The 27,212-nt window shown below is 39.7% G+C and overlaps 2 protein-coding genes across 2 annotated transcripts; both read left to right on the top strand.

The window, feature by feature from the left end:
• LOC110056095 (uncharacterized) lies at positions 1 to 23,402 on the top strand. The gene is made up of 23 exons (XM_089291806.1): positions 1 to 176; positions 737 to 767; positions 7,975 to 8,223; positions 8,801 to 9,019; positions 10,725 to 12,134; positions 12,330 to 12,379; positions 12,621 to 12,797; positions 13,311 to 13,385; positions 13,725 to 13,845; positions 14,263 to 14,376; positions 14,478 to 14,550; positions 15,070 to 15,175; positions 15,920 to 15,966; positions 16,651 to 16,789; positions 17,341 to 17,450; positions 17,952 to 18,075; positions 18,744 to 18,894; positions 19,852 to 19,918; positions 20,110 to 20,170; positions 20,426 to 20,523; positions 20,898 to 21,024; positions 21,631 to 21,672; positions 22,628 to 23,402. Exons 1-23 carry the CDS (start codon positions 141 to 143, stop codon positions 23,105 to 23,107), a joined length of 4,107 nt encoding a protein of 1,368 aa, XP_089147932.1. The 5' UTR covers positions 1 to 140; the 3' UTR covers positions 23,108 to 23,402.
• A 1,508-nt stretch (positions 23,403 to 24,910) lies between these two features.
• Positions 24,911 to 26,950, top strand: LOC110056038 (uncharacterized). Its single transcript, XM_020762474.2, has one exon. The coding sequence runs from the start codon at positions 25,234 to 25,236 to the stop codon at positions 26,212 to 26,214; it is 981 nt and encodes a 326-aa protein (XP_020618133.2). The 5' UTR covers positions 24,911 to 25,233; the 3' UTR covers positions 26,215 to 26,950.
• Positions 26,951 to 27,212: the final 262 nt, after the last annotated feature.

Genomic DNA, 27,212 nt, shown 5'->3' with positions numbered 1-27,212 from the left:
CAGTGAATGGCTTGAAGTCTGGACCAAGCGGAAAAGCAAATGAGTTAAAATTAATTTGGAAACTTGCCTCAAACTAAACCACTGCACGGAACTAGAAAGCTTGGGATCATTTCAGCATTTTTGTGGCTTGTACTGCCAACATGATATCATTTTTTCTTGGATTTCTCGCAATTTCGGTAGGTATTGTTTGTTTGAGACTTTTTGTTGTTTTATAGTCAGAATTCCAAACGGTCGAACTAAGATTTGACATCAAACATATGTCTGTGCAACGCTCGTTGTGCAGGATAATTTTACATATACGTCAAACAGTATTTTATAAGACATTTTAGATCATTAGTAAATTGTCGGGAAAGTTCTGGCGGTATACAAATCATACCTCATACAGTTATACAACAATATTAGTTTCCATGGAACGAATAAGAGAACGCTGTGTCGGTACGCCGAGTCTAACGGCTTTAAATCCTGACTATTCGTTAGGATTTTAGAACTTTCAACACCTTCAGTAGCGCAAAAAAGAAGAAGGCTTCCTTTAATGGCAACCACTATTCCAATCCATTAAATGTAGGCATGATTTTGTGGGCCCAAAATTCCGATTCTAGAATTTAACAGCGTACGTTTTTATCAGACACAATTTACCTTCATACTTGCAATCGCAATATCTTTTTAAGATGACACACTGCTCAGGTGCTTGCAATTTAATCCTCTAGAGAAAGTAACACAGATTTTGTTTTCACAGATGACACAAGACCTGGTGTTATGTTATTTAGGTGAGTACTTCTCCACACTTCAATTTGCAGTTTCTTCTGACACCATGTTATTATTGCTTCGTTTGTTGATTTTGTTTTACAGTAGGGCCTCTCCGTGAGGTCCTGTTAAAAAAAAAATGATCGCTTGCTACGCTGGTCTGAGAGAGACCAAAATTCACATAAACTAACATTACTTCTATAACAAAGGAGATCACAGTATGATTGTATCCCTCCTTTGTACTGACAGATCACTTGTACCTCATTAAGACCAAATTTTGCACTAACTCGAATTCCTTGTAAAGAACAGGTCGTTCACTTTTCTCAGGGGCTAAAATTCGTACGTATTCAAACTCTGCATTTATTTTTTTTTAGGACAATTCTTTGTTATGATCTGCACAGGAGGGTCCAAGCCAAAACTTCCCATTAACTCTACTTTCACAAAATTACGAATATTTCAGACAAAATTTACGTTTATCATGATCAGAATAAGGACATGTAAAACCAAGGTTCATCTACAAGTATATATGTAATTCATGTCATTATTACGTACAGTTCACTAAGCCCGGAGACCACATTTCGTTATTTCATTACATGTTTTATTAGAAGCGGTAAACCGTTTTGTTTCAGGAAGTTATAAACGGAGACCCACAGTGTTATTAGGCGCGTTTCATGCCCTGCCGTCTGATTTCTAAATTGGTATTGACCTTGAATAGGATTAAGAAATTTTCATTTGGCCCGTCTCGCACGATAACAGATAAACGTTTGATAAATTGTGCCGCTATCCTAAAGGTATAGCAAGAAGTCGTTTTGCGACAAAAGAAGGATGCTTTTGTCTTCGGCAAGCTTTTAACTACGTTTATTTTCAAAGCAAATTAAAGGTCCTGTTTTTAACCCAAACCTTGATATCTCCGACACAGATAGCACAGGGAATTAATGGCATGTTTTTATCTACAGCGATCAAGCGCATGCGCGGGAACACTAAGAGCACGCAACAGTGTTGTACAAGTAAGTTGCACACTCTTGCATGGCCATCTGCACCATGCAACATCTTGCAACATCTTACGGCTAGGTTAGGACTTAAAACAAACTGAAAAAACATTTAATTTTGGCACAAATACCGTTCAGCGAACAATTAATAATTAATTTATAGATAACTTAATAATTACGCGAATTTAAGAAAACCGTCGATTTTGTTGTTGTTGTGTGGCCGATTGACCGTTTCAGCGAGTACCAAAGCTACAATTAAGAAATGTCGTAAACCTCTAGCACCTCTAGAATTACTTCAAAAATGTCTGATTTCATAACTTTCAAAATAATTTTCCATGTCTTATTACCACGTGTGCCAACTTTGGGCAGGTACCAGCTACGTAGACCTTATCTCAAATTTTGGACGCGATCTTGACGGAGAGGAAACACGTGTCAGAAATTACAGTGTTTGTATAGGAATCTGATGGCAAATAATTTTCTTGAAAGTCGAATTCTGAGCAATTTTTGAATGGCAAAATTTAGATACCCTGCACTAGACAAGAGACTCCATTAACAAAATAAATAAGGGATGTAGCTATGCTAGAAAAAGTGTCTAGTCGCTTATTAATTTTCCATACATTAGTCTAAAATTTTGTCCGCAAAGTGACGCGGACTCGTAAGTTGTGTACACGTTCTCTTATAAAATTCTAGTCAAATGTATGGAGTATTTTAATACTCCATAAAAAACGCCACTTGACGCCAGATAGCTCAGAACCAAAAGATTTTTTTGCAAGCAAGTCACCCGCTAAACCGGGAAGATTTTGGGGTCGGTAATGTTTGTTACTTTCCATGCTAATTTAGTTTCAAGACTGCTGTTTGAAATTTGCAGTCATTTGAAGGATATCATCTTCCGTTTTTTTCGAACTCGCCTTGTTTATTCTGGTGGAAATGTTTGACATTTTATATTCCATGAATCCTGCATTTGCCCGATCGTCGACGTACAAGGCTGAAAAAACGATGCCAGTGTGCACAAAAATAATATATCACTTGGGGAGAAAACGACGTGTTTTATTCACAAGTAGAGACAATTAGATAATTGGAAAAGGAGAGCAAACGAAAGACTTGCAGCCACTACAACCATGGACAAACTGTGTTGGAATATGCGCAGAAACATGAAATCATTACCGTAATACCTAGAGAATAAGTGTCAGCACCCCGCATTCCCTCTTTCAATGTTGGGAAATGGTAAAATGAAAACTTGGGTTAGATGAAAGTGTTTTGTCAACATTGCACAGGGGTGGGGAGGGTCAAAATGCATATAGAATGAATCTTTCCAACCCTTGACATTTTTGAAAATTAAAGTTCCCAGAAATCTTTTTGTGGTTGCCCAACATGTCAAATTTTCTTCTTTCTGCTGTTTTAGGAACTTTTAGGAACTCTTGACAACTTGACCTCTTACCAAAATTATGAAATGCCTCTTACGGAACAGTACTAAAGTAATTTAACTTAACTTAGAGAGGTCTTCATTTGAATGTCGAAAATTAATTGAATTTGCATCAACCCACTACATGATTGGCTTAGTCGTTTTCCGTTGTTGCTTTACAGAAGACGGCAAAGAAATGTACAAAGTTTATAACGCACGTGCCATTGTTCTACTAAATAAACCATTCGTTTAGCGATGTTCTCGTGACCGTTACTGTCGCCGTTTCAAAGTTTATTTCCCGTCAAGGCAAAAATTAATCTTCATTCTCTTAGCTGTGTATCATCGAATAAGGATGAACTTTGGAAATTTGGAGAGCACTCAAGAAGCTAGGGTCGCTCTCGGCTGCGCGTCGGGTAACAGTTACGCTTCTCTCGTGCTCTCGAAACTTCCTGCGTGCATCAAACCTCATTGTTATACCTCCGCAACTGAAATACGTTTTCCGATTGGAGGAGAACGTGTCACGTGTCGTGGGTCAAAACTCACTAACTCCTAAGGGCGAAAAAACGCACTAACTCCCTAAGGAAACAACAACTTGAACTTTAGATTCGCACGTGATCAGGCCGTGCACCTTGAAACCGCGGCAAATTTGAGAGCCAGCCGACGTCAAGCAAATAATTTTTTTTCAGTTTTTCCTACATTTGAGCTGGGAGATATGACCAAACACTTTTAAGTGTTTTGTTATATCTCCCAGCTCAATTGTAGATGATTGGTCCCACGGCAAACAGAGAGTTTTGTTTCCCCTCGACCTCAATGTTACCCTCGGCTTCGCTTCGGGGAGCATTGAAGGTCCCGGGGAGACAAAACTCACTGTTTCCCTTGGGGCCAGTCATTAAGTACTTAATGATACACGCAAAACCATGAATCAATTGTGAAGTTAAATTGGTCAAAAAAATACTAAGTTAGCCATTAGTTGTTTTTGCAGAGAAGGTAAGCTTAGTTCTATGAAATATAACAGAGCTAAAAGATCTAAGTAGGCTACTTTCATAAAACTGATGTATTAATATTGAAAAGTAAAAAAAGGCATCCCTATTTGAATGAAATCCGACCTTTCATGAGTAATTAGTCTACGTACAAAGCATGTTTTGTAAACAAAGCATTATTATTTTGAACATTTTTATTGATAACTTCTTCGAGAATGTTCCATAGACATTTTAAAATAATTTTGGAAAAAAGATCAATGATGATTGTTTGTATAATCAAAAAGCAGTTATCATTAAAATCCTATTCAGGTTTCTAGAAGATTTCCTTAGATTTCTTCCTTCAACTCGTTCCCAATTTTGTATAGAAGCCGAGTGTCAGTTATCTCCGTAATTTTACAACGTTTAGCTTTGCTTGTACACAGATTTTATCGACAATATTGTTCAAATTTTAAATTAGTTTATTTTATGTTCATTTGACCAAGAGAAAACCGATATGTTGACGTTTTGCAATTATTCATTAAATTCTGTTGAAATGACTTTAATGGAAAGAAAAATGTGAATTTAAAAAAAATGGTATCCAAAAAACTAACAAAAACGAAATCGCGATCGATGTAGTCCCAAGATGTTAAAAGACACTTCTGCCTGTTGTCTGGAGCCAAGTTCGTAAATTGCACAATTAACATCTTCGAAAATTAGTCGAGCATATTTTGTTGAAAAATTGTCGCCGGCTTTGCTATTTTTAAATTACCTTGAGGTCCTTTTCGAATTCGTTCAATTGTTAAGATCTACATCTGCTAATATTTTGCTTTTATAATATACAACAGGTATTTCCGTCTCTAAGACATTGAGTGATTCCTACCCAGAAATGTTTAAAAAGCTGGTCTGTTTTCATACTTTTGCTTGGCTGTTTTTCTCGACATTTGAATAGTAAATACTTACGTTATCTACCTCCCTCGTGTGGCATAACAAAAATCGCGGACAATAACTTCAATGCCGTGAAACTGTGTGTCGCCAAAATTAATTAAACCTCTTGAATTTGAATGAAAATTGGCGTCTTTCCGGAACGCCTCAATTGACGTGAAAACCTATTCAAGAGCACTGTAAACAATGCCTAGAAAACAAGCTAAAGACTTCTTAATGAGTGACATATGACACTGGAAAATCAACATTAAAATCAGATGAAATGTGTCATCCTGTTTATTGGACATAATCTCTTCCCAGTTTAATCAAAGGGTCTCACACACGGCACCGAAGCCCGAAGTATGGCGTTTAAGATGTGTTCAATCTTTTTCTCCAGTTTTGTGCTTTATGGCATTCTGTTGCTCCAAAACATTTGTGCTGCCGGTGCTTTAAGCGATGATCCGTCTAAAAGTGAGTGAATAAGAGGGTGATATGTGAGTTCTGTAATGTCCTAAGCATTGTATGGAGAACGTCCCTTTTATCACCACAAGACGTGCATTCTATTGTAAAACAAGTGTTGTAAGTGCTCATGAATTTTCTGACCTTTACTTGAACTTTTCTCTGGTAGAACTTGCAAGATCCTATTCAAACAGAGATCATTTGATTTCGCAACCATTTTGAAATTAATGACCTGTTAATTAATGACGATGATAAGACAATTCTAGGGGTTTTTAAGTCAACAAATCTCATATTATTCGTTCTCCAATCAAAAACTTGGAGATGTAGCTGTCGAACATTTTCAAGGCGTCAATTAATCGTAAATTGATATAGTGTTAAGCTCAACATTGTCACAACAGAATTTATCTAACTATCCTTGCTTTCTTTGATTTTGCAAGCTTCATTTCGAGAAACAAAAATTTAACTCGGAAGTCATTATACAAGAGCGTTAGTTCGATTGGCATCCTTAAAATTTAAAGCTAATTTTATTTAAAAAAATAAATGAATATAGCAGACTCGTTTAATAAAATCGCAGGAGTTGCAGCTGAAAATAATGAAATTTTGAAAAAACTCATCACTTCTGTAAGTTTGTTCTCAAAAACCATGTTCTAGCTATAAACTTCAATTAGAGAGAAGTGGAATTTTCCTTAGTTCCCTCTGTCCACTCGAGCCAAGTTAACAAGGAATAATTGATTCGAGTTAGCCGCCAAGGTTCCTTATGGTAGTACTCAGTGAAACTGGAAGTTCCTGCTATTTACATCTATGCCTACATCTATATTGGATGACGAACTGTTCAACTGTATTGAGATTTGACTTGGCTTTTTATTATTATTTAGTCTCGTACTACACAACCAGTGTGCAGCAGTCATCAGATAAAATTGCCAAATGCCTACGTGCAATCTGTAAAGGGATTTACCCATTACCGCAGATGTAAAAGAGAAAAGAAAATAGGAAATAAATGTAACTAAATCACTGTTGAGATAAAAAAGAAAAAAAGAGACGAGACTGGCTCTAAACGCCCCACTGACCTGAAATGGCCACATTTTTGACCGAATCTGAAATGGCCACATTTTTGACCGAATCTGTGTAGGGTAAATATTTGATCGCGCCATCTAAATACGATCGACTCGACAATATATCAAGTTTGTTTCGTCTCACCATGGCTTATCGGAGTCTCGCCAAATGACGAAGCTTTAGTTCGGTCAAACGCGGCTGATATCCGGTAGAAGCGTATCACAAAGGTGCAATTACATGTAGGGTTGGTCTATCACTTCGGCAGGAAGTGAGTTCCACACGGTTTGTACTTCTAGATCTACAGTATTCATGAAGAAAGGTAAATACGACAAACGTAACTTGTGACAGAAAAATAAACTTAACTTTCGAATCCCTTTTTGATGAATTGTTTAAACCGGTTACAGTGAAATTGGAACTCCGTCGATTTGAATTTGGATCTGAATGGCAAATCGACGAAACTCAATCTGAATGATAGATCATCTTGTTCTAGTCCGGACAACACAAACAACATGGATGTGAAACTCTATACTCATCGGTTGTGTTTCAGTGCTGAGAGCCAAAATTTCGAGAGGGATCCGAATAAGATTTTGACTCCTAAGGATATTCCTTAGTGGAATAAAGCCTGGTTCTCATATGCCGCCTACATACCTGGGACATAGCCACCGGCACGGCCTGGGACACCGTTACGGCATATGTGAACATTTATCGCCGAATCATAATCTGTCCCAGGCATTGACCGCCGGCTTGCCCGTGAAGTTGAGCTGAGTTTAACTTCGCAGGCAAGCCGGCGGTTGTCGGCGGTTGTCGGCGATGAAAATATTTTGTGTGAACATCATCTGCGGACGCAACGTACTCCAGTAAGACATTTCGATCCACATTTACGGGTAAAATGGTTCAAACATGCGCAATTCGATTTGCATTTCGCGCAAATTTGAGTACGTCGGCGATCCATCGCAGATGCGCCGGGGACCCACTGGGACAGATCGCCGAACGTTGTCAGTTACAACCGGCGACTACGTCGCAGATAGATCGGCCGGATATGAGAACTAGGTTTCATATAATTCTGCGGGGTCGAAAGCTACTGGAGGTTTCGAATGGGATTTATACATATCTAAGAATTAGACAAACTTTTAACCGTCCACTAAGAAATGATGCGCTTTTTAAGCGAAAGCTAAGATCCAAGACCTGCACAATATACTGATTGCTAAGAAAAAGGCTGAAGTTTAAACTGATAGCTGAAAAATTGAATGGTCAGTTGCTTGTTAAAGCATTTAACAAGAAATATGAGGAGTAACGTAATTTGACGTTTCGATGTATCTAACATCATTACCAAGAATAAAAATTACCAAAAATTTAACTGATAACACTGAGACTACATCATGCCTGACTAGAACACCAGCACCAAAATAAACCATGTTCTATTTTCTCCATTGTTTAAACCCTCTAGAATGCCCGATATTTAACTTCGAACACGGCGCTGACGATTGGTTCAAACAAGGCAGTGCGTTCGCTCATCAGCCCATATTTGGAGCGTCTTCGAATACTGGTCACCAAGGAAACTGGCTGATTGACTCTCATAGAAATGTAACCACGCCGTGTCAAAGGCAAAGTGTCTCCCTTGGTGTGCAAGCAACGGGAACTATGACGTCACCACCCTTTGTCATCAGAAGTGCAACGTTGTCGTTTTTGATTGGTGGTAAGAAGTTCTGTTAGGTGGCCACACCAACCATACACAAAAATTAAGCAGCAAAACGAGTCTCCTGTTGATCAGAGGTTAGAGCACGGAAGGTCGTGGATTCAAATCCCATCTGGAACTCGGATTTTCTCCGAGTTGATTTTCTCCGAGTTGATGCTATTTCTACATCTAATAAAACGTTTATAAACGCAATTTATCAGACCAGTCAGGTGGTAAAACCTTCATGGAATATCTTTATCAGACCTAATGGAAGTCAATGGCAACAACCTCAGCTCGCGAGACAATTTCTCACCAAAAGTTTCCGGTTCATTTGACTTTGCTCCTGGAGGTGCCGGAATTTTCGGATGAATGATTCAAATTTCGGAAAATTCAACAATTCTTGAATTTTCTGGAAACTTTCCCAGGATATTCCTCTCAAGTCGAATTGAAAGCATCCTCTGAGTATCTCGTTTTAGCCAAATTATCGACTATGAGTATGTAAACATGCATGTAAGCACTGGATCGATCTTCTCATGGAAAAACTAGACAGTCTACACACCATTTATATTAAAAAACGTTTCTTTTTCTGTGGTTCCAGGGGGTTGCCTTGACAATCACAAAGTTCGCATGGAAATCTTGGTTAATGGAAGTGCTGTTGTTTTGAGAAGTGGAAATTGTAAATCACAGATGCAAAGAACAAAGGTTGATCTTCAAAACTGGGTTGGAAGAATTGCACGGGTCAAACTAGTGGATCAGAGTGTGGGAAACTGGGGCTACATCACCTTTGACGACCTAAGATATGAGACTACCTGTGAAGGTAATTTTCAACACCATTAAAGACATTACTTAACATGTCTACAATAGATTACACTATGTATATCTTTCGTGAGGCAACCGCCGTGTTCTATTAGAAACTCAGCCGCCAATCTGGCTTACTTCTCTATCATTTTCACGATCTTTTGTGATTTTAAAGCTCAATTTCCGTCGCTTTCTCGGTTCCGGTCTACATTCGTCCGCGGGCTCCTTTCCCAAACAGCGGCTGGTAATCGAGTCTAACCTTGCTATTAAATTACCCTAATCTGTAGATTGGTGGTATTGGTGTTAGAAATATGACAATATGTGTTTGACACTTCTAGGGCCTCACCAAGTCTTTATATCGTGCGGGCCGGTTTCAACCATGTGTGATTCTCGCAAAAGGAGAACTCTCCAGATAAACTTTTAATAGACCCATTTCAGTAATTCCCAATCTGGACGACACAACAATGGTTTTTCTCTCCCCTGAGAGAAACAGACCTTTCAAATGCAAAACAACCTTACTGTTTTGTCCTCCAGATTGGGAATTAACTGAAAGGGGTCTATTCCAGAATTTAAGTAAAAATTATAAGCCTCCCCCGGTTTAAGGCCCATCTACCTGTAAACCGAAATGGGGCATTTTTACTGGTTGCGCGTTGAAAATTCGAATCACCTTCATACAGAAATTAAGTCTTGGTTACTTGAAAGGCACAAAATTTTATCTTGAAAGTAAAGCTTCTTTTATTCACATAAGCAGTATTGCTTCATTTAAGCCGTTTTTGATTGCCTGGTTGTGGGAATATTGCACTTTTTCGGACAGTTCCGTGGTTAGCTTGAAGTGCTCGCCTTGGCCAAAATACACCAAGTACGGAACTATTTTCCCAAAAACAAATCATGTTCTACTATCAAACTTTTTCTCGCCTTCAAATATGTTCTCTATTAAACTGTTCTTAGCAAATACCTGAAAAAAATCGGGGGTCACCGTGCTCGTTTAAGAGAAAAGGAGCATTTATTTTGCTATCGAGCTTAGTTTGAGGGAAATCTCTTACGTCTTGTACGCGCACGCGCTCACGTGCGCGCGCTAATGACGCGAAAATCGTGCGCAGTAGGGATGCGCAATGCAATACTAAGGAATCACCTTAAATTAAAAAAAAAAACAGTAAATGAAAAACCTATTTCGATCAACACAGCTATAGCTCGCTTGAAACGGTTTTTTCATTCCGGTAAGCATTCTCGGATATAAGCCCCTCCGTTTATAATCATCCCTTCTAAAAGCCCTTACGAAGTTGAATAATCCCAGGGCTTATAAGTGGTGGTTAACGGTATCAGTTTGGAGTTCAAGAATTTGGTGAGCACGTTCATCGTACGGTGCATCTTGAGAGGTTTAGCCTAAACGCACGGCACATACTCCTCCTTAAAAAAAATGAAACTCGAATTGTTTTTGCTTGTGAAGTTCTGAAGTTCTCCGGTCTGGGGATATTTTCAACATTCCCTGATTGAGTTTTGGTCCTCTCTTGAGGGAGGTCCAAACCCAAGCCAAACTCACGTACGACGTACGGAAAAAAAATCAGGTTAATCAGTGTTACTTTCGCGGTAATTATTGTCGATTTCGGATGAAATTTCTGTCGATTATTTAATCCGGGGACTGGAGGGTTTCCTTTTTCCTGTGGTCTGTTGTGTTGTAAACTGTTTTGAAAGTGTAATCATGATTATTTTTTATGTCGCATAAGCTCTACACTCTTGTACGGACGAGCAGAGATCAATGTGCCAATCACCACCAAGACAGCAGAGCACGGACTACACCTGTGCATGTGGCCAGACATTGCCGAGCCTCCCTTCTTGCGATAACAACAATAACACATGTGCTATCACTAACGGTACCTGCAGTTTATTTTGCAACGACACAAAGAGTAATTGTCAGTGTCACCAATGTACCTGCGTCGGCGGTTACTCGTTCAACCGCAGCAGTCAATCTTGCGACGACATCGATGAATGTAAGCTAGGTTCGCATGACTGTCAACACACGTGTATCAACAAGGATGGTGATTTCCAGTGTTCTTGTTTGAGCGGGCATAAACTGAAAAACGACAAGAAGTCATGCACCGACCTCGACGAATGCACCATCAACAATGGCGGATGCGACCACGTCTGTGTGAACAGTGTGGGTAGCTATTACTGCAAGTGTAACCGAGGTTGGTCAGCGCACGGACCCACTTGCGTCGACAACGATGAGTGTCAGTCTCAGAACCCTTGTCAACATGTGTGTGTGAACACGCCGGGTAGCTACCGTTGTGGTTGCTTTTCGGGTTACACTCTCTCAGCCGACGGGACACACTGTCAAGATGTCAACGAATGCTCGTCAAATATCGGAGGTTGCGAGTTCTCTTGTTTAAACGTTCCAGGAAGTTTCAAATGCTCGTGTGAACCCGGTTTTCAGCTGACAAATGATGGCAGGACGTGCGAGGACATAGATGAGTGCCAAACTGGCCAATCGGGCTGCCAACATCTTTGCGTGAACATGCCTGGAATGTTCAACTGTTCTTGTTTAGATGGCTTTCAGCTTCAACAAGACGAAACTTCTTGTGCGGACATAGACGAGTGTCAACTCGATCAACATGACTGCCAACAAGTGTGCAACAATTATGAAGGTAGTTACAACTGCTCGTGTTTCCTTGGTTACGAACTTTCAGCTGATGGCAGAAACTGTACTGATGTAGACGAATGTTTGCACGATAATGGTGAGTGTTCCCAAGTATGTGTCAACACGCCAGGCAGTCATAATTGTGCTTGTAGAAATGGGTACCGGATCGCGTTTGATGAACAGAATTGCAACGATAGCTTCAGCTGTAACGTTGGCGAGTCATGTCACGAAAATTGCTCGGAAACAAATTGCGAAGACGTGAACGAGTGCGAAAATAGCGAGCTTTGTGATCACATGTGCTACAATACAGATGGCAGCTACTATTGCTCGTGTTATGAAGGGTACCAGCTAGCAGCTGATGGCAGATCTTGTGAAGACGTCGACGAGTGTCAGCAGAGTGTAAGCATGCTTTGCATCAGTTGCAAAAACACGCCCGGTGACTTTCACTGCACATGCGCCAACGGATATTCTTTCAACAAAGCTGATTTTATTTGCGAGGGTAAGACTGACTAAAATAACTTCAGACTAGTGAAACCATTATTATGGAAAACTTTAGACTAAATTGATGGACTAGCATTCCATCCATAGTAGCCTCGATGAAAGTAAAGTAAAGTATTTATCCTAATTATTTTGGGGGGGTATACTAATAGATATAACTGCTTTTCCATCTTTAGTTTTTCTCTCTTTTTTGCAGAGAAAAAGCCACTGAAAGTGACCCTCACAGAAGGAAAGCAAAGAATAGCGGTAAGACTTGATGGCTATATAAAAAATTTAATGATTTAAATAACAGCATCCATTCCACAGTCTTTTAAATACTGTTGATGTCACTTGATCTCTCTTGCTTAGTAGTTTTTAATCTTCATAACTCTATTGTCGTCAAACTTGGTGAAGGAGTTTTCTTGTTTTCCCACAATCACCCAAAACCCACCATTCCAGCCACTGGGTCACTCACTAACTCGCTCGCTCACTTGCTTTGTTTCCGCAGCAAGCTGCGGATGTCGCCACTGTGATTAAAGCAACCAAACACATTGCAGATGAAGTGAATGGTTTGAAGAAAATGAGCAGCGAGGAACTGACCCAGACAGTAGATGTGCTTCAAAATGTGAGGGAAAAGATTCAGAATTTCAACACCAGTAAAAAAGAAGCCGGAGAGCTAATAACGGTACGAGAGCGATCAGTTGAAGCAAGTGTTCTAATGCATTTCGGCCTCGTCCACACCACGCCGGAGGAAAGCAGCTTTATTTCTACGGTTAGGCCTACCGTCCACACTGATCCGTCACGAAAACGGAGCTTTTCGAAAACGTTCTTCAAACCCGGGAAAGTTGAAAACGCCGGCTTTGCGTTTTAACGTGGACGGAACACGTTTTGAAAAAGGAGTTTTTCGGAAACATTGACCTCACTATAATAACGTGATTTCCCTGCCAGGGTTTTCCTCGAACACAAATCCAAAATGACCGGTGATTGCTGTGTTTTCAAATTTCTCCGGCGTAGCGTGGACGGAAAACATTTGATGCGTTTTCAGAGTGAAACCTCCGTTTACGAATTCCTTTGACGCAGTGTGGGCGGAGCCTAACATATCATAATATTCGGTTTTTGTGTTATTCAGTTGGGGACAGAGGGTTTCCATGACAATTTGATGAATGACAATGCTGATTTCTTGTGTACTGTCCACTAGGGTGTCAGTGAGGTCGTAAGTTCCATGATGAACAAAGACAACAGGTTGCCATGGAAACAACTCGAGGAGACCGAGGTAAGCTTCCCACCTTTCCATTCAACTTCGATCGCATCTTGTGTGAAATCCTAACTGATTCGCTAAGTTAAAACTCACACCCTACTTTTGTCTCGCTGCACTTAGCTTTCAGTTTAACAATACATAGCTCCTCTTACATCAGCTGATCAGTGGCCAGGCAAGCACTGTGAAAGCACTGTCATCTGACACAATTATTGGTTTGCTTCAGCGTTTCGTGTCCTTTTAAAAACAAAATGCCGAATCAAAAATCTTGTGGCTAATATCTTTTAAATTGAAATTGCAATGGACAACGAGCCTGAATGTAATACTGAGCCAAAATCATTTCGCCTCACATAACAGGGAACATCTCCAGTTGCCGTTATCCCTGTAGTATTGGAAGATGTGGTTCCTGCAATATTACAGTCACTGGACGAGGAAGCAAACGACGAGCTAAGCATGTTCATATCGACGGACAATTTAGGTAACAGATTTCATTTTTATCTTAACTTCGTTAAATGTGAGCAATTAAGAATTTCGCTCAATTCAGCATTTTAATTCGCACGTAATTAAGGTGTACTCTTTTGTCTTTACGACTGCGTGGTCTCAAGTAATCCCAAAGAACAACGCAGAAAAACAGCTTTTTTAGGAACTAATAATTTTGAATCATCAAAATAAGGCTGTTAGTTCTGCGGAGGCGATCTAAGTTTGACGGAAAGGGAAGCTGATTATTTCGCCGCATTAGTGTCCCGTATCCAGACAGACATGTGCAACTACACGACGAACGAGCGGCTTGTCCTGAACACCTCCAACTTTGGTTGGTGAAAGCTATGGGTTTCATGTTACGTTGTAGCCAGCCTGATGAAACAGTTTTTGAGACGGGTCGTTATCTATTTCACAGATATGCAACTAAACGCTCAGAGCAGACAGAACTTTCAAGGTGTGACAACTCCAACTGTGACATCCAACCACGTAAAACTACCGAGTTCAACTGTGAGAGACAGAAATGACAACGGTAAGCTGAAGTAAAAGTTACCTTGTTCATCAATTCTTGTTTTACGTCCTGGTTTTGACTTTTAGCCGTGGAATCAAGGACATTTTTTTCTTCCATCTCAGATACCGTGGGAATGTCTATTGCCTTTCTTAAAGGAATGACGAACGTTTTACCTAACAATAAAAGTGAAGGAAGGTAAATAAATAAATATTTATAATATTTAAAGAGGAATAACGCGGGTCCTCTATCCTGGTCGAATTGGAATTTGAAGACGTTAGTTTTTTGTGGAGGGGAAAAACCGGGTACCAACAATGCAACAAACTGACACGCGGGTCGAAATCGACGCCGGGTTACATTGGTGAGAGGCGAGCGCTCTCGCCACAGCGCCAACCCTGCTCCCCCAAAAGGTAATAGCCTAAGGTGGTTACCGTGTGATTCAGTGTTTTACATAACAGGTATCTAACAATATAAGTTAGTTTGTCATATTTGGAGTAAACTGTCAAGAAGACTCGACACTCTGCAGAGTGCTGTATGTAACTGCGTACGCTGTTGTGGCGCCTTATCTTAGCAATTCCAGGTCTTACTAATTTCGTCTCACCGTATAATAGATGGTACTAAACACCCTTCCATCCTCAACGTCCTTAGATAAATTTCAGGAAAGCTAAGTACAATATTACTATTAAACATTCTCTTTTCTCTTTTCACATCAAAAAGCAGCAACTTAAATTCGATTATTGTCACCGTCATGGTGACGAATGTGGAGCCGAAGCATCTCGCCAACCTAAAGGAACCAGTCATTTTACGATTCGAACATTTAAAGGTAAAATAAGATAAACAACCACTGTTGCTGAAACGGATTATCATTAAATTATTGAATTTAGTTGAAAACAAGGAAAGACTTAAAGTAGTATCAGCCATTTCCAGGATTTTTCGAATTTGTCGCAGTCACCATGAAGTTGTCCGCTTGGCAGCGACTTCTTTTTGATAATACCAGTTTCTCTCTACGAGACGCACCTGCAAGGAATCTTGGTAGTAGTACGTAATCTTGTAGAATGCAACTACCATGACTGCCTGTATGCGGGCGCGTCTTACAGAAGAATCTTTGTTTACAATCTTGTTTGCCTTGTTAGCATAAGCGATACAGTTTCTGATGGAGCTACAAAAAAATTGGTTTTGAATATGGAAAGGGCACAGCACAATTTACTGTCCCAAGGAATTTGAGCCCGATGTATTCAATATTTTTTGTGCAAAGAACTCAAAATTTTACAACGTAAGTATGAGCTCTTTAGCGTTTTTGCCAACCAGATGTTTTGCAGTTTCTGAAAGCCAATTTCTCCTAAATGTTACACCCAAAGAGCCAAAAATTTAACCAATTACTAAGTTTCACAAGCTCTTTGAATGTTATAGACAATTCGTGTCCAGCATGATGTAGAGTTGATCCCGAAGAATTGTCATGGGAAGCAAAGCCCTAGTTTGGTTTCGTGTTTTATGGTCTTTAAGCTGTGACCCCCGGCTAACAGTGCTCTATATGAAGTAGCCAATTTCTAGTTTGCTTCCCTTGCAGAAAGATTCTTATGAACCTCAATGCAGCTTTTTGAATGAAACAGCCCTGTAAGTATAAGCTTTTAGAGTTGAAATGATTGGGAACTGACGTGAGTATTAACAACAACAAGTCCGCGTTTTAAACTTTACATGGACGATATATAACTGAGGACTAACGGAATTTTTTATTTTTATTTTATCGCAAAAAATACTCTTTTTGCTCGGAAATGGTAACTGTTAACCACAGGTATTTAGATTGTTACGGAAAGTTAAAAACAACAGCGCTGTGTGACGATTCAAAGGGAGACTGAGGCCCCATCATATCCACACTAAGCCGGAGGAATTTGTAAACGGAGGTTTCATTCTGTAAACGCATCAAATGTTTTCCGTCCACACTACTCTGGAGGAAGTTGAAAACGAACAATAGCCAGCAGTCATTTTGGATTTGCATTTGAGAAAAACTTGGTCAGGGAAATCACATGGTTATCGTGACACCAGCGTTATCGAACAGCTCCGTTTTCAAAATGTTTTCTGTCCACACGAAAACGAAAAGCCGGCGTTTTCAAATTCCTCCGGTTTGAAGAGCGTTTTCGAAAAGCTCCGTTTTCGTGGCGGATCAGTGTGGAGGGTAGGCCTAACCGTAGTTATAAAGCTGCGTTCAAATTCCTCCGGTGTAATGTGGACGGCGCCTGAACAGTCCTTGGATTTACGTATGACATTCGCACAGGTCACCCTAAACTTCTTTTTCAACAGATCGTACTTCCCAAGAGATCCTTCAAAGCACTGGTCTAATGTAGGATGTCATAAGAACCAATCTACAGAGCGATACACCATCTGCCATTGCTATCATCTCACAAGCTATGGCCTCATAATGGATGTTCACGGCATTTACGTGAGAAACACTCTTACATCTGGGGGGTGGGGTACTCTACAAAGTTTTATATGGGGAGGCTCTGCCTCGAGGTTCAACCCCTTACCCCTTCATATACCATTTTGACAGAAAAAAGTACCCCTTTCGCATACCTTTAATAGAAAAAAGGTACCCCGTTTACATGCTTTCATAACCGGCCAGTAAATATGAAAAAATTCCCCAAAAAGGGAAATCTTCTTGTCGTTTTCATGTAGTGTTCAATAAATTAAATGATACAGCCATAAGGCGCTTCTGTTCGAAATATTCTGATTAAAGACCCTTTTAATATTAAAAATTACAGAACTCCCTACCCTTTCTTATACCTCAACTTGTGAAATCCCTGCCCTTTTATATACCTGAGACCTGTTAAAGGTACCACTTTTCGAGGGGATGCTCCTCGTATAGGCCATTATAAGGAGTACCCCCCGCCCCCCACAACCCCGAGCTCGTACAACGCCTCATTCTATGTTTCATAGTTATTGCTTCTCCGTTTTTTCCGCCAACTCATGGCTGCCGTAATGATTTATTTCCAGGACGAGCTGGGTGATACTCACAAGGAAACACTCAAGTACATTTCCCTGGTTGGCTGCTGTGTTTCCATTTTCTTTTGCATCCTTTCAGTGCTGGGATTCTCATTTGCAATGTAAGGCACTTTGAAAATGATACAGAAGCGTATTACATTACTAGAAAAACATTTCGGACGATTGTAATTTCGGACAGAAAAGCGTACGAAAATAAAATCGTCCGAAAGTTTTTTAAAAGCGGTCGAAATATTTACGTTTCAGTATAAACCTTGAAATAGTTCCGAAGCCGCTAGTTTTTTTTTTCTTTTTTTTTTTGATGGAGTGAACTCTAGCTGAGACACTCCTCGTGATACGTAACGGCTTGAAATAATTTTTCTTATTTTCACGTCGGTGTATCTATAAACCTCAAGGGTGCAGTAAAACTATCATTTTCACAGACGTTATTTCAGTCTAAAACGTATTTTGTAGGCGTAAACTTACGTTAGCTATGTTTAATTTGTCTGAAGTAAGATTAAGTGTTTGGAATAGAACGTGCGAAATTGTTTACACGTAATTGCTATATGCAACAGTGATGTACCCCATGTTTGCATTTTTAAATTTATTTTTTTTTTATTCGTTAGGAGAAAACCACGCGAAAAGAAAGCTCGTCGAGAGACATACTGTCTTCATATCAATCTGGTTCTGGCGATCTGCTTATCACAAATTTGCTTTGTCATCGGAACCTTTATCATTTCTGTTAATGTGGTATGTATAATTCCTTCGGGTGGTTTTTAACCGAAACAATTTCAACGTATCTGCGTTAAACTAGTCGGTGCTATTATGTATAATGCCCATTTATGCAACATAAACGAATTAACAAGCAGGAAACTGAGACCAAATTTATAATAACGCCAACTGCAAAGGGTTTTAATAACCTATTTCAACTTTCAAGAAAGCTCTTTGAGATTTCCATTGGTGGTTAAAATCCAATTTTGCCTTACAATAATGATACCAGGAAGACCCCATATAAAAAAGGACTGACATGCTCGTCGGATGTTTTGAAAACAATCCCTAAGAGGTACCAAGATCCTGCTTTCTGGGCATGGCTTGAAATTTTTTCATCCTTAAGAAGTACCAATTCTAAAGCAATACCCTAAACGGTAACGCAAAAGCTCTCTCTGTGGACCTTTCAAGGCTGACCACCCTAAGAGGTCCCCCCCGGTAATGATGCACTGTCAAACCGACAAATCACAATCTAGGAAATAATGTCTTGGTGAAGGACCAAATTCTCAGAACTGTACCTGTTCCAGTCTTCTCAGTGATGTGTCACATAAGGCCAAGATTCTCATAACTGGCAATCTGTGTAAGTTCAGTTCTAACTCGAAATTGGGAGAGTTCCACGGATAACACATTTTTCTGCCATTTTGTCTCAGCTTGCTTGCCGGATAGTTTCCATAGCAACCCATTACTTCCTAAGTGCTTCATTCTGTTGGATGTTGGCCGAGGGAATCCACATTTATAACAAGATTGTACGAGTGTTTAGCAACAAAAAGTACAGCAGGGTGTTCTACGTACTGGGATGGGGTAAGATTTTTAACAACTCCTTCTGCAAGTGATTTTCTATTGTAGAGTGTTATTTACTTATTTAAAATAAAAGGATATATTTTACTTGCAAAAAATTTCGGCGATTTTAATTTCGGGGTAAAAGAGTGTCCGATTTTCTATTGTAGAGTGTTATTTATTTATTTAAAATAAAAGGATATATTTTACTTGCAAAAAATTTCGGCGATTTTAATTTCGGGGTAAAAGAGTGTCCGAAAATAACACAGTCGATCACTTTTTAAGCGTCGGAAGTATTTACAGTACAGTATAAATCTTTAAAATAGCTCCAAAGCCGCTAGTTTCCTTTATGGAGCGAACTATAGTTGAGACACTACTTGAGATTTGTAACGACTTCATAGTGTTTTTGTTATTTTCCCGACGGTGTATTTGTAAACCTTGAGGGTGCAGAGGGTAGAAGAGTTTTCAGAGTTGTTGTCTCAGTCAAAAACGTGTTTTGTAGGCGTAAATTTACGTTAGCTATGTTTCAGCAAATTGTCCGAAATTTTTGTCCAAAATTTGTACGACATAATGCGTCCGAAATTTTTTAAAAGAAATGTGTGTCTCGTTATGTTTCAGTAATTAGTTTCTCGCAACGAGTTTCGAAATTTCAAACCAATAACTACCAAGATGGAAAATCACCGAGGAACAAGTGGGAAACGTTCAGACGGACTTGTGCCATATATAGTTTCCAGTACTCGCTTTTAAAGACAATCAGGGAAACAAGGGAAAATGCCAGTTTCCAACTGGACATAATTTGGAGAAACAAATATCTGAACTGTTTCAAATTTTTAAAACATTCCAGTGATTAAAAGAATATATATATTTCAATGTATTTCGATTTGTTTTAAGACTAGTTATATTTTATTCCACATATTTTCCACTCTGCTAACCAATAAGATGATATCTCTCTTATTGTTTGCAATGTTTTTCTTTCATTAGGGGGTCCTGTCCTTCTTGTGTCAGCTTCTACTGGAATTTCCTTCCACGAATATGGACCTCATGACATGTAATAAATGATTCTGATTCTACAGATCAGTCTTTAATTCAGAGTAAAGGCAGTTGAATTAAAGTGGTAGTTGTTTTCTTTGACTAGCCGTTGCATTTTGTTAGTTTAACAGAGCAGGCACAATGGTACAAAGCATTTAAATTCACGTGTAGTTGTTTAAGATGATAATTGTCTTGTTATTTTTTTCTCAGCTGTTGGTTGTCTGGCAAACTAATTTGGGTCTTTGCTGCACCAGTGTTAGCAGTTATAGCGGTTAGTAAATGTTTCAATTTCTTAAAAGGTTAATATTAGGAGGATTTCAGTGAATTTTCAACGGTTACAAATGTCTTACAATTCTTATTATCGATAATTATTAATCACAAGTACTCATTACTGACTAATTAAAAGAAATGAAACTATATTTTAAAAATATCTTAACTGAGTTCTTTCTCTAGACTTTGTCTTAATTGTTAATCTCCTTCGGTTGTGTTGTTCTATTCAAATATCTTTCTGTATATTTTCTTCCAGATCAATTGTTTCATTCTTGTCAGTGTTATCTATGTTTTATTAAAGAAGACCATGGTGAAAGCAGGAGGTGAAAACTCTAGCAGGAAATCAAACACGAGGTAAAAACTAAAACGACGTTTTTGAACACGTTTTTTATTGTTGTCACTGGATCGTGGCTTCTAGTAACCAATTTGGTATAAAAACTCATGAAAGTGACAAAAAGTAAAGCTGTGTGGTGGCTTAACGTCAATAAAAAAAGTTGTTTTTTACAATAACAAATTGTCAAATTGTCCGCTCTCGCTCGTTGACGTATCGCATAAATTAGAAATTTGTGTGTCTGTCCGCTTATTGACAATGAGAATTGGCCAATGAGCTCGCGAGAGTTTTTGCAGTTATCGTAAAAAAAATGCGTTGGACGCGGTTAATTTTGCTTATGATATCTGTTCGTCCGTCCGTCCGATTTATATTTATCTTTTCTCTGTCTCACGCGCAGGCGCAGTATGAAGGTGACGGTTGTGTTACTTCCGTTGCTTGGCCTCACTTGGGTGTTCGGGTTTATGGCGGTCGACAAGAATACCATCTTTTTCCACTATATCTTCGCCATCGCCAACTCGTTGCAGGTATTTTTTTCAAATTTCCTTGACACCGAGCGTAAAAGACTGTTAACCTTGCGATTCCTTTTTCCCAAAGCACTGAAGGATTCAAAATAGCATTTAATAATAGCTCATGTTAACAAAAATTCCCTGTTTCTTTCATTGTGGCTTCTAGTAACCAATATGGCATCAAAACTCTGAAAGTGGCAAAGAGTAAAGTTGTGTGGTGGCTTAACGTCGGTAAAAAGAAAATAAGTTACTCTCACTGATCTGACTGATTTTCCAACATTGCATTGATATAACCAGGCTGATTCAAAAGTGGTCGCTTAAGTTAAAGAAGTTAGAGTACCGATTGAAAAAATACATGTACCTGGCTGCAAAGTATTTTCTACTCTTTTGCCCTCGGCCACTGAATAACTCTTACAAACAGAAAAGCAAATTTCTTATCATGACCCCCTCGATCAAGTTATCTCCGACAGAACCATCTATGAAAAATCTGGTGAGTAGTCGTAAGGCTTTTCGCCTCCCTAAGATTTAGATTGTTTAAAACTTATTTTGTTTCAATGTCAAAACATTTTTATTAGTAAACGTACCTGCAGGGTAACCTTAAAAATTTGCTCTTTTTCTTCGTAGGGAGTTTTTATCTTCTTCGCACACTGTTGGATAAACGACTCGGTAAGAAATATCTCTGTATAAATAGCTCGTCCCTCCATTTGTTTGGTGAACCTGACAGAATGCTGAGATCACGCAGCTTGCGATGAAATAGCATTCCATCCCGAGGGAAGTTACTTGTTTCATGCTATGAAGCCAGGATGAGCCCCGAAAGTGTGGGACATCTTACAACTAAGCTCTTGTTAGAGGATAAACTATGAATAGGATTTCGATTCGTCAAAGCCCTTGAACACTATCCTCAGTATATTGTCATCAATAGACAAGAGTCGTTTCTTTCATTATGCTTCCCTCCACCCCAGTTAAACAATAGACACTGACTAGATGTTGGCATGGGGTAACCAGAAACGGAAATTCTGGCGTCTGAAACGAAATATTTCTATCATATGCAGCTGAAGTATCACTATTCCTAGTCTCTTCATGCAACACTGAACTCTGGGCGGAATTTATGGACAATCTGACATTTGGGGCCACAAGGTTCGGAAAAAGACCTTTCAACTCATCTGACCAATCACAACAAAACAAAAGCTCGAAGCAAAACTTTTCTGCCTTTGTACCTTTGGCTTTTAGCCCCTGGAGGACTCTGGTATGAAAAAAACGGGGATATTAGGGGTTAAAAAAGCGGTTTTAGTACCTCTTAGAGCCAAAGCAGGAGCAATTGAGCTTCCTTTTAGGGTACTGAGCAGGAAAAAATTTGACAGGAGATATTTGAAAATCAACTGACTTTTAATTTTGTCTCAGAATTGGTTCCTCTTAGGGGTGAAAATTTCAAGCCACGCCCACGAAATAAGATCTTGCTATCTCTTAGGGGTTCTTTCCAAAATTTCCGAAGAGTGCCCCTTCATTTTTATATGGGAATTTCCCCTCCCCGGGTTTGTGGCTCAGCTTGGTGATTTGTTACAGTTTGACCAGTGCAAACCAAAACAAAACAATAATAATTTTGTTTTTCTGTTACTCTTAGGTACGCGAATCTCTCATCGAAAAATTCCCGAGCTTGAAAAGGAAGAGGAAATACGTGGTTGAAACAAAACAGAGTGAACACCGTGACAGCAGCGTGTCCCTTGAAACAGCAACAGCAACAGCAACTACGAATTCAGTCCGTCTGGTAACTGTCAACAAGTCTCTAACTGGTTCCCGAAAGAACAACGAGCCACCTCCGTTAAAGCTCGTTAACTTAGAGCAAGAACTGGCGACAAGTCGAGAGGATTCGTTCGATGACAACTCTGTGAGGCTTACAAACCTAGCCAAGTTACCGTCAAAGTATGCCGACGTGTTTGACGTACCGGCCTCAAAGCTTTTCAGCGTAAATAAACCACCAATGAGAGGTCAGGAAATGTTAGCGCCAACTTCGGTAAACCTCAGCCGTCCCGAAGAGTATCCGATTACGCCGAGAGAGGCCTACGACAATCCGACGTTTGCTTTTTGGAGAGGTCAAAAATGAGTTGACGTGAAATATGCGTGATCATGAATTGGATAATCTCGTATGAAAAGACTGACTTTAGTTTGAAAATTCATTTGTTGTCACATTGTGAGTCCCTTATATTTAAAACATTTGCAGCAGTTTAGGTATATTGATATTTTTATGTCTCAAAGTGCTAATACATTATATGTTTAATTTTATTGTTGGAACTGCCACAGCGGTGGATATATTTAACCTTATTTACGAAGAGAGTACTGACGGATATTACTTGTAAATGTGAGTCAAAGAAAATGAAATGAGTTTCGTGAATGAGGAATGTTGCTGTCTGAAATAACTTCAAAGTTGCATCAACCATGAACCCGATGAATTATGCATGAACGTTGTCAGCCATATGTCCACGTGAACTAAATTTAAGGCCAATTGAAATTGCAGTCCAGTCTTCTAATGCAGAGAAATAGGGTCCTGACAATATTCTTAGTCGTGGAACTCTAGAGCGTTTCCCGCGAAAAATACACTAGCTAATTCAGGCGCCGCCCACCCACAGTACTCTGGAGGAATTTGAGGTTTCGCTCTGAAAACGCATGAAATGTTTCCCGCCCACACTACGCCGGAGAAATGTGAAAACGCGCCAATCACCAGTCACTTTGGATTTGTGTCTGAGGACAACTTGGGCAGGGAAATCATATGATTACCGTGACGTCGACGTTTTCGTAAAGCTCCGTTTTCAAAATGTTTTCCGTCCACACCAAAACGCAGAGCCAGCGTTTTCAGATTCCTCCTTCTTGGACAGCGTTTTCGAAAAGCTCTGTTTTCGTGACGGATTAGTGTGGACGGAAGGCCTAACAGTAGAAATAAAACTGAATTTTCAAATTTCTCCGGCGTATAGTGTGGACGGGGCTTCATAAATTCATGAGCGTTTCCCGCGAAAAGTACACCAGCTACTTTGTTACTGATGTTCTTCTTCTTCTTCTTGTTCTTGTTCTTGTTCTTCTTGTTCTTGTTCTTGTTCTTGTTCTTGTTCTTGTTCTTGTTCTTGTTCTTGTTCTTGTTCTTGTTCTTGTTCTTCTTCTTCTTCTTCCTCTTTCTCTTCTTCTTGTTCTTCTTCTTGTTCTCCTTCTTCTTGTTGTTCTTGTTGTTCTTGTTGTTCTTGTTGTTCTTGTTCTTGTTCTTGTTCTTGTTCTTGTTCTTCTTCTTCTTCTTCCTCTTTCTCTTCTTCTTGTTCTTCTTCTTGTTCTCCTTCTTCTTGTTGTTCTTGTTGTTCTTGTTGTTCTTGTTGTTCTTGTTCTTGTTCTTGTTCTTGTTCTTGTTCTTGTTCTTGTTCTTGTTCTTGTTCTTGTTCTTGTTCTTGTTCTTGTTCTTGTTCTTGTTCTTGTTCTTGTTCTTGTTCTTCTTCTTTAGTAAGAGGATGATCCGATTGATTAGCTCTCGTAAATAGGGGAATGTTACTTCACAAACACTGTTTTTGTGTTATTCAAGTTTCCAGACAATGAAACAAAGGAAGCCTTTGTCTTGTTGGAACATAAATAACATTAAGTGACGTCACCGATATCTTCAATAACTTTCCATACGAAATACACACACGTAAATCTATAAATGTATGGATAAATTTGACTGACTCGGCAAGCCAATCTTTTTAAACAATTCATTCATCGTGCGTAACGCTCTGTGACAAAACGAGAATTTTATCACTCTATATATGGGTCATATATCCGAAAACAAAACATCGTTCAGGCTACCAGGCACGTTAAAAATTGATAAAAAAGGAAAGGAATTAAATGGTTGTCACTGGCTAAAAATATGGTTATCGGACGTTTCGGTCACTACTGTTGCCTTCTTCAGCAAAAGATGGAAAATGCAAATGTTAAACGGCGTCCTGCTAGAATATGTAATAGATGTGTACATATTCTAGCAGGACGCCGTTTAACATTTGCATTTTCCATCTTTTGCTGAAGAAGGCAACAGTAGTGGCCGAAACGTCCGATAACCATATTTTTAGCCAGTGACAACCATTTAATTCCTTTCCTTTTTTATCAATTTTTAACACGCCGGGCTACACACCGAACATTTTTATCAGGCACGTACTTGCTCCTTACTGTCACGCAGTGTCACACAACTAACTCCCAGAGTTCGGTGGTTTATGATTAGACATGTCCTTACACATAGCTACACGTGAAAACCAAGCAATGGACAAGACGGTCATGACTCGTTCCTTGTTTCAGGTTTTCCAGCCGTATACTGAAATAATTCACAGTGCAGAAATCCCTGTAAAGACGAGCATCATAACACTTACTCTGTATGGCTTCAAGGCATTCCTACAGCAACTGGTGTTTGACTGCCCTCGACATTACCACGTCCTTTACGGCAGCCTGTTCATTTGTGGTCCTGCCGTCATCCTGTTCTGTCTTTCCATGCTGATATCAGAGTCATTTTGGACTCTCGTCACTGGCTGCTGCCGTCTTCAATCCAGAAAGCGGAACCTTGTGTGGTGGAAATCGAGTAAAAGTGTTTATCTATCTCTTCTTCCACCGTGTATTTGGCTCGTTTTCGCTTTTATGGAGGGAGATTTCTACGTGTGTTTAATCCTCGGTCCGATTGAGGCCGCACTTAAAAACGTCGATGATTCAAGCTCCAAAGAAAAGATTGAGGAGAAGTTCGCTCAAGCTAAAAGCATTTCAGTCATAATATCATGGGTGATGTTGATATCACTGACCGTGATCGTGACAGTGTGTGTCACGCTGAGCAGAATCCTCGCGCAAGTCGACCCTAAACTTCAGGGAGAGATCGAATTTGACGAGATTGAGGCACAAGAGGCGGTGAAACTATGGAATGGTCGCTTACAAACCCTAGCAAAAACGCAGGCTTTTGAAGTCATAGAAGAAGTGTCTGAAACTTTCAAAGATGACAAAGATGACGTTTCGGAACAAATACGTCGGGGCGCGGCCTACTTGAAGAAACTCTATCCAAGATACGGAGGGGTGGTCAGCGGTCACTTCCGTAACGACTCCTGGAGACCAAGGGATGAGCATATGAGAGACATTCTTGATAGGAGATCGCCATCGAGGGAGCTGTTGATAAACGGCAAGAAAGTGATGAGAGGATATGGCTTACGTCACACAACCAGCATATGATGAGGTCACGCAATCTGTGCGGTGCCCTTGTATTTAGCCTCCGAGCAGGCTCCCAGCGAGGACAGAAAAAAACTTGGCGAGCGAAACCAGCGGACTAGCGCGAAACTGAAGAACGAATTCGCAAGCTACTTTGTATTATGCGTGCTGTTTCACTTGGGTAGTCAGATCATGACATTACGGGAGTTAAAAGGCTAACATTGTTCTTAAGTTTTCATCCATATTGGTGTTATCACCTAACTTGTAGCCTGTTCCAGGCTCTCCGTCAGTGGGGATGATCGAAAAAGCGGGCGGGCGACGAAGGGGATCAGCGACGAGCGGGACCAGGGAGAGAAAAAGAGAGGGCTTTACTCCTCTACCAAACTCTGCTCGTCGCCCGCCCGCTTTTTCGATCATCTCCACTGACCGAGAGCCTGGAACAGGCTACCTAACCTGATGTTGTTTAATCGGAACTTTTTGTGGAGTGAAATGTTTATTTATCTCACTCAACTAACGCAACTCAGCTAATGGATGATATCTGATGGAATCGGGAGTCAATTATCATGATTGGAGTTGTGAAGTCATGACATCACAAAAACAAAATGAATTTTTGCTTTTAATGGTCTTTAATCTTTCAGTTTCAACCAGTGCAAAAGTAATCCCAAAGATTTTTTTAACGTTTGCTCTGGCTTGCAATGTACTTTTTTTGCAAAGGCTGTATTGGAGATTTTAGACAGAAATAAAACAGATTTACAATTAAGTGTCTCAAAATAGTTTTCCTGAATTAAAAAACTAATTGAAGATAAATAATTCATCTGTTACGTTTGAAACATTACATAAATATTTCTGCAGACTTGACCAAGACACTTTATGGTTTGAAATAAGCCCCCACCCCTTCACTTCCCATTTAATTTGAGCTCCTTTAAAGTGGCTTTTAAAAGTCCTTGCCCCATCAAAAAGGGAAGAAAACTTGGTTTTCGATTGAGACATATTTTGAAGAGAGTTGGAGTGAAAGTTCTCAT

This window comes from Orbicella faveolata, unplaced genomic scaffold, assembly GCF_042242905.1.
Source record: "Orbicella faveolata isolate gen_17 unplaced genomic scaffold, um_ofav_v1 contig_24, whole genome shotgun sequence".
NCBI lineage: Eukaryota > Metazoa > Cnidaria > Anthozoa > Scleractinia > Merulinidae > Orbicella > Orbicella faveolata.
This window is presented reverse-complemented; position numbering and strand designations above follow the sequence as displayed.